This window comes from Larimichthys crocea, chromosome XIII (genome assembly GCF_000972845.2).
Source record: "Larimichthys crocea isolate SSNF chromosome XIII, L_crocea_2.0, whole genome shotgun sequence".
Taxonomy (NCBI): domain Eukaryota; kingdom Metazoa; phylum Chordata; class Actinopteri; family Sciaenidae; genus Larimichthys; species Larimichthys crocea.
Window position 1 is genome coordinate 13228797 of NC_040023.1, and position 15787 is coordinate 13244583.

The following is a 15787-nucleotide window of genomic DNA, read 5'->3' on the forward strand; positions in this document are numbered from 1 at the left end:
TATTTTTCAATGTCTTTTCACATGTTTTCAGCAACCATTCTCCAACATATTTATTGTGTTTGAAAGAAAACATGGAATTGCCTTTACACTGACTTTAAGGTCTGACTGAAGGAGCATGGATTTGACTCTGGATATGGTTCTTAGTTGGAAAAAGTAAGCCTGGACAACAGTAATCCATCCAACATTTTGATAAAATATATACATACATATATATACATATACATATATATACACACATATACACACATACATACACACACACACACACACACACACACACACACACACACACACACACACACACATACATACATACATACATACATACATACATACATACATACATACCTACACCTACCAGTGTGTGGAGGTAGTTTCTTGATGGACTTCTTCCCCACTGAGGTAGATGGTCTTGATTTGGCTGCTCCACCCTTCACTGCTTTGGGAAGGCTTGGCAAAGCTTCTACAACACACAGACACACTGGTGTCATTACAACAGAACAGGACTGGGTCATCAGATAAAATATAGAAGACAGTCAATGTAAAAGTGGTGTATAACATGACTATCTAGAATCAGTTTATATATTATTGTTTGAATTCATCCATGAAGTGTTCAGTCTGCCTGAACCTCAGACACACGCAAAAGCTGGATTATGAAATATGATTTGGATTGACTTTTCTCTTGATCAGCTAATTGTTTCAGCATCCTGATGTTAAGAAACTCGTCTAACCTGCTTGCTCAGCCTGAAGGATGCCACTGAGCAATGCAGCACAGCGGTCCAGACCCTTATGAAGAGAAGTGACCTGAGGACAGAACATAATAAACTGTAGACATCATCACACTATTGGAGTCATCACGTGTACGGACGCTTTTCCTGTGCATTTCATCATCGTCACTCTCAGTTTGACTTCTACATAAAGTGCTCTAGTCTAGGTTATATTCACACATTCAATTCTCATTTACTGTTCAGATCAGATTATTTAAATGCGGCCAGTATCAGTTTCCAGTGTGAACTCATCTTATCCTGAAGTGAAAAAGAACAGTAACAAAGACATCACATGCAGCACGCGAAACATGTTTCTGTTAGTCACTTAAAAGTGATTATCCTAATGTTTATTAATCGCCCAGATATTAAAAGTACTTTCCTCACCGCTGCTGTTTGGTAATGTAACGTTACACCATGCATCATCTAACGCTGTTATTCGTCCGTTTTCTATTTTTTCTTTTTTTTTCATATATATTCATATTTTTATTTTATTTTCACAAATAGTAAAAACAGGACAACAATATTATTTTATATTTTCTGTTTACTTTAACTGCTTGTATGAGTGATACGATGGCTTAAACTAACATTACAGACTGTTGTTATAGTCTGGAAATCGATTCAATTATTTTCCATAACCTCACACGGATTAAAAAATGCATTTGCCAGTTATTATCTTAACTGCACATTACTGCAGTGATGAAATAATTCCATGTCATAACCATTTAAGATAACATGACATGCAGTGAGTAAATTAATCTGTGTCACAGCAATCCTTTTGAATTGTAGGTCCAGTATTTTTCTGAACTGGACAAATACCAGAATTCTCGCCAGCGCTTTATATGGTTGCGGCCCGCTACGCTAAAATTTCAGACCGCAACGGCAATTTCCCCCCGCTACGTTATTTTTAATATAGCGTAACGGCTGTTTTCAGTTTTCGTCACCATCGTCAAAAGTTTTTTTTTTCCTGCGCACTTCAGCAGTTTTCAAGGTGTCAAAATCAGCTGACGTTTGCTTGGTGCTGTCTTCCTACAATGGTGTAGCCGACGTTTGATGAACCTACACATGCGTACTCTGCGCTGTTGATTTTAGGTTGCTAGGAGACAGATGCCTGGAAATCAGTTCCCCGAGAGAGAGAGAGGGAAAAAAACGACAACTGAACTCCCGCTCGATTCCCAGTGATAGCTTTCTTTTGAGCTGGACTTTGAGCTGGACTTCGGTGAATGTCATAATTATAACAATGAATGACGGACCCCCTCGCAAAAAAAGAGACATTCGTTCTTTCTTCATGGTCAGAAATGTAAGTGCACCAGTTATACATGCTTTCCATCACGCTTGAAAACTTAACCAACACTTCTTTATTCTTTATTCTAATGTGCTTTATGTGTCTTTTTCCAAGGTGAGGCAAAGCAGTGCGGAGGACCTTTATCACAAAAAGAACCCGAATCCATGCTCCCCCTAGGGTGTGTTACTTAAGAAGAATGATGAAAATGCACTGTTAGAAAAAAAGTGTTACTTAAATTGCACAGGTTGCACAATGTCTTTTTACTTGAATGGAGCAAGCACTTGCTATAACTTTATTTTGGAGCGATTTATGTTGCTTAACCAGATTACCAGTGAAGGCAGCTATTTTTTGGTGCATATTTTTGGTGCATACATTTCATCTTGTTACTTTTGAAACAAAGGTTTTGTTTTTCAAGAGATGTGTTTGAATAAAATCTTGCAATATTAAGAAGGGTAAATTGGGTAAATTCATTGTCAATAATCAAGTAATTAAAAATCATTGTTAGAATAATTGATAAAAGATAATCGTTAGATTAATCGACTAATCGAAAAAATAATGGTTAATCGATAGAAAAATAAACGTTAGATGCAGCCCTATACATGAGCAAAAAAAAAAAAAGAAGAAAAAGAAATTTGATCTGCAGTGTGAATGCAGCCTTACAACATGTGGATCATCTGATGGTCTGCAAGATGGTCTATGTCTGAGGATGCTTCATTCATTTTGGATAGTGACTGAATAACATGGAGGTATGTGAGCTCTGAAATCATACAGATCATACAATGTGCACAGTGCACTGCTACTGTGGATCAGCTCACTTCATTACCTGGTCTTCAGAGTCTGTGGAGTACAGGGAGTAGGCTGGTTCAGGGCCAGCTGCTGGTCCTGGGTTTGGAGTCACTCTAAAGACACAAGTTAAGAGGAGCACAGCACAGCATGAGATCCAGAGGAGTGCAGACAGACATATACAGTGTTTGAAACAGGACAGGAGGAAGATCGGTGTACTCACCTTCTCCTGACCGGCTGCACTTTGACTCGCCCTGTCAGCCTCCCTGAGGTCACAACCTGCCAGTCAACCAACACACACACACGCACACACACACACACACACGCACAGCTGAAGCATGTTTCCTTTACATCCATCCAAAATCTGATGTCACATGTATCAGCCATTTCATTGTTTGTGGAACACATGGAGTGTTTAGGGTGTGTGTGACACTGAACGTCTCACACACACACACACAGTGACACAGTGGAATGTCTCATGTGTTCAGCTATGCGCTGTGTTGTGCGGTCTTACCTTGCTTTTAGCCGTTCCCTTCATGGTTAACTGACAGCCTCAGTCACTCTAACGTTCAGCCTGCTGTGCTGTTTGGACTACAGCTGTTGGGTTCAAATGTTTGCTCCGTGTACGGTTTGATCCATTTCAACAGGTTCCGGTCCAAAACAAGTTTGAAACGGGAAACGTGTAGCTGACCAATGAAATGACACGGAGGGCGCACAGGGGGCGGGGCTTCAGGAGCAGGAGAGGAGTACAGTATACTGAAGAGAAGAAGAAGCAGGGCGGGAAACCTGATACATGTTAGAATAGATTCTGTACCATAGACATATATACATATATATGTACATGTATATATGTCTATGTTCTGTACTGCAAATTCATCAGCGTCTTCTACGTCACTTCCACCAGTCCAATGTTACGTTACCTTACGCTACCTCCACAGTCACTACGTGCTTTATTGACCGTTTCTATGGCGACGACGCCAGCCAGAGGCGGTTTAAGTGTCCACTTGTGTTTACGTCTAGTAAAGCATTGAGCTGAATGCTTATCACAGGCAGAATCCATGTCATCGAAACACTCAAAAACTGAAGTTATGGACTGTTCTGCTGATTTTATGACACGTTGATTACTCAGTGATAGTGATTGACACGGAGAATGATCCCAGTGTAACCTAATGTGTCAAATAAAGATGGTTGCCAAGTCAAAGTCGTGCACTGAAAATACATCAAAAGTACAAAACACGAACAAATAGAATGATCTAGATCAGCGGTTTTCAAAGTGTGAGGCGCGCCAGAGGACTTCAGGGGAGGCGCGGCGGGGGAAAAATAAAAATATATCTTACAAAGATATGTGTCTTATCACTGTGCGATGGAAACTCGGTGAGCTCGCCCCAAAGAGTAGCAACAAAACCCACAAAATGATACAGCATGTCTTATCTTTGCTGTTTTGTGTCAAAGGTTCTATTCCAGCGTGAAGAAACGGTGCTAATGTCTCCTGCTCTGTCTCTGCTTTAGTTTGAATCAGTCCCGAAGCTCCTGGTTGTTACATAAAGACAAAGAGGCTTTGACAGTTAAGTGTGACCTCTTGCTGCGATATACTAATACTAATCGATTCTCCTGACTCTGATTGGTCGACAGGTGTCAATCATCAAAATCCACCAATCAGGACATCCGGTAATAATAATACCGCCTGTTTCAAACATCGCGTCGTGTTAAAAGTCGATGTCTTCTTTCCTCCTCAACAACTTTTGCAAACAACTGATGTTAATAACTGCTGTTATCTTCTGCCATTATGAAAAACGACATGTTCAGAATCTGGCAGAGACGGGGCCAGGCTTGGGTCCTGCCAATAAGGCACGATAAGCTTTTGGGGCAACTCGGCCTGCAAACGTCTGATGAATGAACATGGGTTGAAAAAAATAAATAAATAAAAAAAAAAAATCAGTTGAAAAGTTAAATTGTGTGAAGTTGAAAAGTGAAGATGAAGATGGAAGATTAAGCTACACAGCATCACTTCAATCTCATTGTAGATGCATATAGTAACAATTAAAGGTATTCTATTCTATTATCTATTTAACCCGCTGCAGCACAAAGCACATCTGGATCACATTTTATCTGTTCATGTTTTGTATCAATATAAATTTCTAGTCGAGTAGCAACTCAATGTATTAAAAGTGCGATAGTCCCCTGTGACATGTAGTAAATTACTCGAGTACAGGTACCTTAAAGTTATCAACCTTCACCAGCATCAGTCGTCTGATTACACGAAATCCATTAACACCATTTGACACATTTGACAAATGCTCTGAACAAATCCTTATTTATTCTTTTTTTTAATCCTCATAGGAAACAAATTAGAGTTGGAATATAACAGCCTTACATGTTTCTTTACCATGTTATATGCAAGTGATTAAAAAAAAATAAAATTTCCACAATCTGCTGCTCAGTGAAGTCTGAAAAGTTATCACTGGTTTCAACGTTTAACATCTCACTTGACATTTTTAAACTTTGTACAGGCTGAGACAAACAAGTTTTCTCCTTTAAACAAAAACAGTGATAAAACTACAACAAGCTGAACATCTGCAAAGAAAAACTGAGGTCATTGAAGTGTGGGTGTTATTCCCTCTACTCCCAGTCATCATCGTCAGCTGCAGCCTGAGCAGCCGGCTGGCTCGTCACACCGTTGTCCTGAAAAGATCCTCCATGTTGACCCTGAGGACACAGTGAGAGGGGGGATGACACAGTGACGACACAGTGAGAGGGGGGATGACACAGCACAGTGAGAGGCCCATTACCTTTCTGGAGTCTGAGGTGGCAAAGTTCCTCATGGAGGGGTTGAAGCCTGTGGCTCCCGGGCCGCTGAACGCAGACTCTTCTAACCATGAGGGCACTTCCTGCTGGGCCTGCCAATCACAGTCAACACATGAAACAACGTAGACAGACGGTGGCTGTGCTGAAGCTTCTTCTATGCTACACAATGCCTGCACTTTTAATAAGTACTTCCCAACCCCCACTAGGGGTGGCCCAGAGTTCACAGGAGGCCTTGATCTTAAGCTGCTGTAGGATTATTATGAAGTGAAGAGGCTCAGTGTGGCTCCTGATAAAAACATTGGTGCTGTTCAGATGGATTCTTAGAGCAGGTAGCTTTCTTACCTTGGACAGGATTGTGACCAGCGAGCGAGCCAACTGGCCATCAGCATCTGGGTCATAGAAAGACACTGCTCTCCCAATGTTACCACAGCGGCCAGTTCTCCCAATACGGTGGACATATTCGTCAATGTTGTTGGGGAGGTCAAAATTCACTACGTGCTGTACATCAGGAATATCCAGACCGCGGGCAGCTACAGAGGTAGCTACCAGGACTGGACATTTGCCGGAGCGGAAGTCTGCCAGAGCCTGCTCCCGCTGCCGCTGCTCACGGTCACTGACAGACAACACAAGGCGTCACATCACTACCTGCATAAAAACAACAGACAACAGATTCATGGACTCACCACTTACCCATGAATGCTGGTTGTTGGAACATCCTCCTGGCACAAGTACAAAGCAATGAAATCAGCTTGTCTCTTGGTCTCCACAAACACCATGGTGCGCTCCGTTCCTGCAACCAACACCAGTCATCAAAATCAACAACTGTGCCATTATTATTATTCAGTCATAGAAGAGCGCAGAGAGCATTTTAAAAACTACTAAATGAAATGTAGGAATGGCACAGTAACCTGATGGTACACAGCCCATCAGAGTTTGTAGACTGACTTATAGGGTCCAAACCTTGTATTTAGGGTCGCTTTAGGATTAGAATTATACTTGACAAACATGACATCAAATAATCACATTTTTCTGTTTCTGCACACTGGGAATGAGTGAAACACAAAAGTTACCAGTTGTCTTCAGGATGTCAAGGAGTTGCTCCCTCTTGGAGAACTTTGCGACTTGGACAAATGTCTGCTCCACATCACTGCAGGCTCCACCCACCACACCCACAGCCAAAAACAAGTAGTCTGTTTTCAGGAAGTCAGCAGCCATCCTGTAAAAACACACGTCATTATTTATACAGGTTTAGTTCTGGGACAGTTGTCCACATCAAGAGTAAAAGCTGATCAGTGAGCAGACCTCTGGATGTCCTCGGGGTAAGTGGCACTGAACATCAGAGTCTGGCGGTGCTCTTTGGTTGGCATTCCAGGGGAGCCCACCAAACGGCGCATGTCAGGTTCAAAACCCATGTCCAACATCCGGTCAGCCTCATCTAGCACGAAGTACCGCAGCTTACTCAACCCAATCTGAGAAGAGACACCATTGAGTCACATGTTCAAGTCTTCAACTTAAGACTAATTTGGATGTAAACATCAAGCGACTGAAATTCACCTTTCCTCTTCCAATCACATCCAACAGTCTCCCCGGTGTTCCACACAGCAGGTTGCACCCCCTTGAGATTTCCCTTATTTGGTGTCCAGTGCTAACTCCACCATAGACCACTGCTGGACGCACACATGTCCTACAAGAGACAGGAGACAAAGATTAGAAGCCAGGACAACGTGCAAGGTCCAATTACTTTTTTTTTTTTAAGCCAGCCGAAACGTACCCATAGGAGAACTTCCGGGCCTCCATGTAAATCTGGTTGATGAGCTCCCTGGTTGGGGCCACGATGAGGACTTCAGGCTCCTGCAGCTCACTGAAGGAACTGGCAGCCACACCGTCTGTCATCAGCTGCTGCAGAATAGGGAGCAGGAATGCAGCCTGGAGGCAGAAAGACACTTTAAACTCTGTCCATAAGCAAAGTTAGTTAGTTACAGGTCAGATGTTGATTCACTCATCTCACCGTTTTACCAGATCCAGTCTGAGCACAGGCCATGAGATCTCTGCCAGAAGAGATGATTGGAATCCCATGCTTCTGTACAGGGGTTGGCTTCACGTAACCAGACTTGGTGACGGCTTTTCTCAGGGACTCGCACAATGCTGCCTCATCAAAAGTCTGAAGGAAAAGGTTTGAATTGCTGACTCAGCAGACTGCCCATCATTTATACAACAGTTTAAAGATATACCAGCTTTAAAGGACAGTTCAGATTTATAGCCATAAGTTTATGCCTTAGTTAGACCTTAGATTAATCCACAGATCATAATGTTAGAGACGTCCTAGTGAGGCGGCAGCTTGTCAGCAGGTGAAAATATCTCCATAGCACTATGGACCATCCTCAAATCCGTTCCATTATTTTAGGATCAAGAGAAGTCAGTTTGGATTCTGTTGTTAAAATGTTTAAGTGTTGCGTTGTGATGTCATTGAAGCTCTGTGCTAACAGAAATGTCACTGTGCACAGAAACCAGACTGAGCTGTCTGCAGTACACTTAATGTCAACAATACCAACAAAATCTTTACTTGCAACTATTCCAATCCTTAACTATCAGGGCTGCAAGTTCAAATAGTTCAATCAACAACTCTATAATATGTAAAATGCCAATTTATTGCATCTTACCAGAGCTCCTTTAATGGCTTATGATTCAGCTGCTACAAATAGAAGACTTTGCATATAAGAGAATATATAACGAGTGTTATGGAATTTTCTATCCTTAGGTTACACAAGGTCACGTGTGAGCCTTTGAGGTCCTCGGCAGTATTAATTGTTTGTCTTTGACTAGGTGCCACCATATCTCAACACTGTGGCGGCTGGGGTGAAAGAGGCCTGTTGCTGCCTTCCTAGTCATAATAAATAGCTTGTTGTTGACGTTCCAATCTGCGTAAACAGACATCTGTGTCTCCAGACTAGAATATGTTGACAATAACACCTCAAAGAGTAAAGACATTCTCTGACTAATTCTGGGGCGTATAGTATTTGGGGTGTGATCTTTGGGTGTAAAGTTTATCCACCATCATAAGTTCGTCAGAATGCGAGACCGACTCAGGGACTTCAGATGTACTTTGAGAGTGTCTCTAGTTCTTCTTCATCAAGAGTCAATAAATAATACAGCATAAGACATCAGAGGCTCCTGAACACTTTCTTACCTCCTGACCTCACCATTGACCTTTGACTTCAGCAATTTCTCCACAACAACGAGCAACTTTATTAGGTTCATATTCATACTGAGTCACCAATTCATTCTTACCATGATAGCCTGCGGTGGATTGGTTCCGCTAACATCCACCATGATGTCATCATACTTGTCAAAGTTGATGCCTGTCTTATAGTGGGCAAAAATGGACTCTTCGTCTTCAGGCAGGGTCGGGGGAATGTACGTGACCCTGGGTCCTGTGGGTCAGAACACACAGTGGAACAAGCTTACAAACAGAAAAGATCGCTGACTTTATTCTCATTGAAGAGTTCATCAACTTACGGTCACCATCACTTTCATCCTTATTTTCTTTGTCTGCCCCTGTGTCAGACACAAATGTCAATCACATCAGTAAAAATGATTCAAATCCTAACTCAACGGATAAAATCATTCCATTAGTTATTAAAAAAATGATGTCATCCTTTTCACAGTAACCTGCAATGACAGAAGACACACTCCATATTTACTAAGAAGACAAAAGACAAGATTTCTGACATACCTCCTCCAAAGCCTCCTCTGCCACCCTGGTCACCACCTTTAACACATCATCCATCAATCATTTTAGAAAAACACAACCTCTCCTGCTTCACCATAAAGACTGAAACAAAAGTCACCTGATCTGAAACCTCCTCCTCCTCCTCCTCTTCCTCTTCCTCCTCTGCCTCCTCTAAAGCCTGTTCAGAACAAACAGTCAAACACAAACATTTAACTTTAGGGTTAAAAAGTCAAACTACAACCAAAAGGAGCTTCTGTACTTGAGTGTCAGAACAGAAAAACACATACCATTTTCGGACACTCCATCATCTCCTGTGAAAACAAGGTAGTTAATTTAAAGTCAACCATCATGTCTATAGACATACAGGTCAGCTGCACTCGATAGAAGCAAAAATAAACATTACCAGTGAATTCACTGCGATCCATTCTACCAAATCCTCTGCCACGGCCTGATGACAGAAACAGGATATCATCAGTGCACTTCAAAACAGCAGGTTTAATGCTGACTTAATAATCATTCTGTCTGTCTCCAGCTCACTGGTCTCATCCAGGATGCTTCCTGTAATGGTTGTGGTGTCAAAGGTTTCTATCAATGTTTTGATACTTGTGCTTCTGTCAAACTGTTGTAATTCTTTGTAACGACGAGCTGACCTCTATCAATAAAAAGGTACAAAGTACTACAGTCACATTTGCAGCACACAGAGGAGCTTCTCATTCACAGCATTCCTTCATGTCTGAAACCATTTAGTGATACGGACATTCAGGACTAATCATTGTCTGTTGTGGGAGATACAAGAACTAAACACCTAAATCACAACAACAACAACAATAATGCAGTGTAAAAAACATTTTCAGATTAAAGTTATTATTTCTATCATGTAGAATACATTCTTTATTATAAAACCAATCACAATAATCTTAGTTTATTTGGACTCATTCATTTATTTACTTGTTGACAAGCATGGATCCACGTGACGCAGCCTCCACAAGAACTCACTTACCTTAAGAGTCTGAGCTAACTTGGCTCAACCATTACATACAATTAGAGTTTGTTAGTAAAGAGATCTGCATGTTTGCAGCTTTTGAAGACACTCAAACAGAGAACACTGGCTCACTGACTGGAGGACTGTGTGTGGGTGGATGAGTTAATCACAGTTCACGTCTCACCTCGGCCTCCTCTACCTCTTAAACCACCTCTTTCTCCTCCTGCATTGTTCCAGTTGCCCCCATCTGCAAAACAACAATTTGGAGAGTCAGTAGCATCAAGACTGAGCTAAGTTAACTGACACCACTTAGAAATACTGCCAGTGCTTACCATCCCCATTCTCATTCTCATCCGCACCTACAAAATAAAAGCACTAAAGTTACACCTGCTCTACAACCTCTTCCCCTCTAAGCATTAAACAGCAGCTTAAACTCCAACTCAGGGGTATAATTTCAGCTCCACATCCTACCACGAATAGCCACTGGTTTTGACTGGTCTGAAGCACCAACACTTCTTCTGCCTTCCTGAGTGTATAATCAGTTCGGTGTGCAGCTGATTGGTTCAGATAACTAAACACCAAAGTACAGTTTTGCATACTTCAGGAGCCACTGAAGCATTTTGCCTGACTTGGATCAAAGAGCGTTGTTCATGCTGCGACCAACACTTCCTAAATTATCTGTCAAGCTACTAATCATTTTTAATTCTTCAAACTGTCTCACATCACAAGTTTAGAGGCAACAGTGATGTCTCACCATTGATAGTTACTTCTAAAAACAAAGAATCTAACAATCATTCCATTGTTGAATGATGAGCAGGCACCTGAAGAGAACGCACTTTTAAAGCCTCCTCCTCCTCTTCCTCTTCCACCACGACCTGGACAGAATGAGAAAAGCATTTTTAATCATGAACCTGAGTCTTCGAAGGCAGAGGTATTCATCACTCAACCTTTCTACACTTACCCCTTCCATATTCGCCACTGGAAGTATTCCAGGAGCCTCCTTGCATGCCTAAAGAGAAGATGTTCATTTCCAACAATGCATCATGCTGACTTCAACAGTTATTCAACGATGATGACTGATGAACGCTTCATTCCCACTGCTACAAGGGGTCATTTCAGATGCTTAAGGCTCATTCTAAGGTGATTTTTCACTCATGAAAGTATACTTATGCATACATTTGTGCTATACAGTTGTCCATCGCTATATCGCGGTTCACTTTTCGCGGACTCCCTGTATGGCAGATTTTTTTTAGTGTAATTTTGCATGTTTTTTTTTTTTTACAGCGTACTGTACAGTATGAACGCGCATTGTGTTCTGCGTCCTAAATTGGCTAAGGGAGAACCGCACATGTGTTCTGCGTCCTGATTAATTAAGGGAGTACTGTACAAAATGCGTGTAAAAAGGTGTATAAAAGTGTGTGGTTAGGGGTTTTACGGCCTTAAAACATGTATAATAATTGTAAAACTCACTTCGCGGATTTCGTTTATTGCGGGTTATTTTTAGAACGTATCCCCCGCGATAAACGAGGGACCACTGTATTCTGTTAGAGCCCTGTCAACCTGTCACACTGGACGTTTAAAGCTTAACATGTAGTGGCAAATGGTCAGTGGATAATGGACTGTAATGTGTCCTTTCAGATAGACAGGGTGCAACATCAGCGTACATCTTTGAGTTTCCTGACAGAACAGCTGACGTACCTTCAGTTGGGTTGTGGCTGGTTAGTGTGGTAGTACTAGTAGCTTCCTGTAATGAGTCAATTGAAAACAGTTAATGGACTGTGTGCATCGGTGACAGGAGCAGCAAAGCTCGTCACAATCATCAGCTGCATCTCTAAATGAACTTACCCCTTCGTCCCAGTCGTCCATTTTGTTCACCTGAAAAACACAAAACTACAAAGTGAATATTCAAACGGTGGAAATAAACACAACAATGTAGACACTCAGAACCGTAAGAGTCTTTGCTAAAGCAGTTTAACCTCTTTTCTTTAACTTAAAGTAACCTTTTGAAAGAGACGTTATCGGCCCAACACCACGTGACCTACCATCGCCCAAGTGTTAGCTGAAGGTAGCTAAAAGGTAGCTTAAATCGAACAGACGTCACAGCCGATACACTGTCGCTTAAATTACTAAAAGTTTATTTTAGCAATGCCGACCATCTTAATAAAAGGTAAGCTACTTACAGCTCGTGTCGTGACACTAACATTTAATTGCTACTTTTAGCTAATCAAGTCAAACAATGCAGGGGCACGCGCTGCTTCGACGTGGACACCTGCGTATGAAGCAGGCCGTGGCGCGAGCTCAAATTAGCTAACTAACTTGGCACAATAAAACATGTATTGAAGTCTAGTCTATTAAAATGACTGATGGTAATGAAGTCTGACCAGCTAACTTGAACTTACTCGTGAACTTGTACTTCTCAAGTAGAGCTCGGTGATGAAGTGCCTCGTGCCAAACTTCGTTCCGTAACCGTCAGGTTGAGTGTCTCGCGCGCGCACGTAGCGTCAGGGTTGCCAGTTCCGCCGATTTCCCGCCCAACTGGACTATTTTGAAAAAGAAGTTATTTGTTGTATTAATGAAGTTAATTAATGAACTAAAGTTGAATTAACGTGAATAATAATGAAGTTAATTAATGAACTAAAGTTGAATTAACGCGAATAATAATGAAGTTAATTAATGAACTAAAGTTGAATTAACGCGAATAATAATGAAGTTAATTAATGAACTAAAGTTGAATTAACGTGAATAATAATGAGGTTAATTAATGAACTAAAGTTGAATTAACGCGAATAATAATGAAGTTAATTAATGAACTAAAGTTGAATTAACGTGAATAATAATGAAGTTAATTAATGAAGTAACGTGAATAATAATGAACTTGGTTCGGAGATTTAAGTCTTTCGCTCTGAATGACTCCTGCTAAAAAGATTATTGCACTTTGGGGTCAGTTTATTTTGTGGAAGGCTTCATCTGTTGTTTTACACAAAACTGTACGAAGAAATATACATAGGGAATTGTGTATTTTTCTTCCTACTATTTGGGGTAAGAACATTTTATTTGTTTGTTTAAAATTGTTTTGGATAGACATATAATATTTATAAATAAAAATGGGTACGAGTGTCCAGATTAACAAACTTGCTGTGATGTTATATTTTGTGTTTGATAGTAATAGGAACTATATAATACAGCTGATCATTCTTGGTAAAATCCACATGTACAAATGATCTGGCTCCAAACTGTGTCATCAGCTGATGATGAGCTTATGACAGTTTACAAAATAAGAATTTCTATATTTTAAAGAAGTAGGTTACGCATGTGACGACCATCCAGGAGCCTATGATTTATTTCTTTATTTTCTGGTGTCCGATCAAACCATAAAAATCAGAGTCACTTTCTTTGCAGGTATACAAACACAAAGAGTTGAACTCTGGTTGCTCTCAGTGGACATCCACAGGTAGCCTACATAGCAAAGAAAACAAGGGCTAAATATATACCCTAAAATGAAACTGCTATGTTAAACTGATGAATAAAACAAACTATAGAAGGTATGGCATTAGTGCTGAAATAAATGCGATTAATGTAGCAGGTTGTTTCGTGTACATGATAGTAATATGTAGATTTGTATATGAGTGATATTATTTAAAAAAGCTGTGTCCTCTCTTTGATTCCTTTTCCAGATTCTGCTTTTCACCTCTGACTTACAAAGTTTAAGTAGGTAAGGTCTATACATTTTCTTTGGAATGTTCACAAGGTTTCATTCAGTTAATCCTGACAAGTTTGGTATGCTCCTGTTGAATACTTGACAGAGAGCTGTAAACCTGAATACTGCATTTCATTCCTGTTTTAAGTCATTTTGGAGCCATCAGCAGCACACATTCACATCAATAGATGTTCACCTCTTCCATGTTTATTAGAATAGATAGCTACCCCTTCTTATTTCATCAGCTCATCTGTTAATCTTTGAACTGTGTTTGCCATCATCAAACTACAGACTTTTTATTTTAACACTCACCTGTACCTATAGTGGTATTTTTATACAGTCATTTGTTCATATCATGGTTGGAGCATCTTCATCACCTTTATGTTCCTGAGGTTTAGACAGAGACAAACTGTTTGGTATTATTCCTTTTGTTTAAGACTCGTGTCAAACGTTTGTAGATATATTAAACAGTAAACTGGCTGTTAAGCAGCACTGCTCTCTGCTGGAAAAACTGTGTAGCAGTGACTTCTATGTATTTTTATATCTGCAGAGATAGGATATATCAGATGGGCTCTATGACAGACTGCTGTCTTTCATTGTCTGATTAAGATTATGTGGCTGAAAACATGATTTACATCTTGTAAGCAGCACGTGTGATCTTCACAATTTAGGTGAGTCAGAAATCATGTATAGGCCAACATGATTTTTAGTTCAAGCAATAATACAGTTGAGATGTGTTTTATGTCTTCATTTCAAAAGGAAAGAAGAATAGAATAAATACTTTATTGATCCCTTGAGGGCTCCACTCAAGTTTTTACATGCATTTTTGTGCTTTGGGGGCTCAGTGCCTTGCTCAAGGGTACCTTGGCAGCTACCAGTCCACCGTCCATACCAGCCACCCATGCACACTGCTATATGTATTCTACTGCCTATGTTCTGAATGTCTTGTTTTATTGTAGCTGGATACATTAGATTTTAACACTTGATGGCATGGTGTGGGCAGCAGGGCAGACAGATACTAAATGGCCTGTTACAGAAGAATTGATGGACAATGCAGAAACAATAGAAGAGGATCCACTGTCTATCTGTTTAAACCAATCTTTACACAGTCACACTTACAAAAAGAGTTCTGGAGTTCTACATTTTCAAAATCACACCCAGATGTTCTCCAGACATCAAATAAGCAAGAATGAACCGATGTATTTCTGAGGCTGCAGCTATCAGGTAAATGAATACTGTGTACAGGAATAAACAGTCCAGCACAGTGTTAAGTCCCGGGTCTCTGAGTTTATTAACAAGCTTGGCAGTCACAGTAGTATTGTGTTATGGAATTTTCTATCCTTAGTAGGTGAGGCCACGTGTGAGCCTTGTGGTCCTCTGCAGTATTAATTGTTTGTCTTTGACTAGGTGCCACCATATCTCAACACTGTGGTGGCCAGTGTCGAAGAGGCCTGTTGCTGCCTTCCTAGTCATAATAGATAGCTTGTTGTTGCCGTTCCAATCTGCGTAAGCGGACATCTGTGTCCCCAGACTAGAATATGTTGACAATAACACCTCCAAGAGTAAAGACATTCTCTTTGACTAATCCTGGGGCGTATAGTATTTGGGGTGTGATCTTTGGGTTTAAAGTATATCCACCATCACAAGTTCGTCAGAATGCGAGACCGACTCAAGCACTTCAGGTGTACTTTGAGAGTGTCTCTAGTTCTCCTTGGCCAAGCGTCAATAAATAATACAGCAT

The 15787-nt window shown here is 40.7% G+C and overlaps 2 protein-coding genes across 8 annotated transcripts in view; both read right to left on the bottom strand.

The window, feature by feature from the left end:
* Positions 1-3531, bottom strand: part of ccdc14 (coiled-coil domain containing 14) — a 6447-nt gene extending 2916 nt beyond the window's left edge. Inside the window, exons 1-5 of one of the 3 annotated variants that reach the window (XM_027286489.1) lie at positions 3347-3531; positions 3056-3111; positions 2873-2948; positions 732-804; positions 353-463 (exon numbers count right to left, since the gene is read on the bottom strand). In XM_027286489.1, coding sequence (XP_027142290.1) covers positions 353-463; positions 732-804; positions 2873-2948; positions 3056-3111; positions 3347-3370 — 340 coding nt within the window. In that variant the 5' untranslated portion in view covers positions 3371-3531. The remainder of the gene's footprint in view (positions 1-352; positions 464-731; positions 805-2872; positions 2949-3055; positions 3112-3346) is intronic. The other 2 variants (XM_027286490.1, XM_027286491.1) reach the window with 2 other exon arrangements.
* A 1599-nt stretch (positions 3532-5130) lies between these two features.
* ddx4 (DEAD (Asp-Glu-Ala-Asp) box polypeptide 4) lies at positions 5131-12870 on the bottom strand. Of its 5 annotated transcripts, none has more exons than XM_027285979.1 (22): positions 12530-12735; positions 12195-12224; positions 12048-12093; positions 11311-11358; positions 11171-11224; positions 10682-10708; positions 10534-10596; positions 9771-9815; positions 9655-9678; positions 9486-9545; positions 9371-9406; positions 9154-9192; positions 8926-9068; positions 7646-7798; positions 7409-7563; positions 7192-7321; positions 6940-7106; positions 6708-6853; positions 6328-6427; positions 5980-6250; positions 5622-5729; positions 5131-5538 (listed from the first exon to the last, which is right to left on the bottom strand). In XM_027285979.1, the coding sequence occupies exons 2-22, from the start codon at positions 12213-12215 to the stop codon at positions 5452-5454; spliced, it is 1923 nt and encodes a 640-aa protein (XP_027141780.1). In that variant the 5' UTR covers positions 12216-12224; positions 12530-12735; the 3' UTR covers positions 5131-5451.
* Between the last annotated feature and the right edge of the window lie 2917 nt (positions 12871-15787).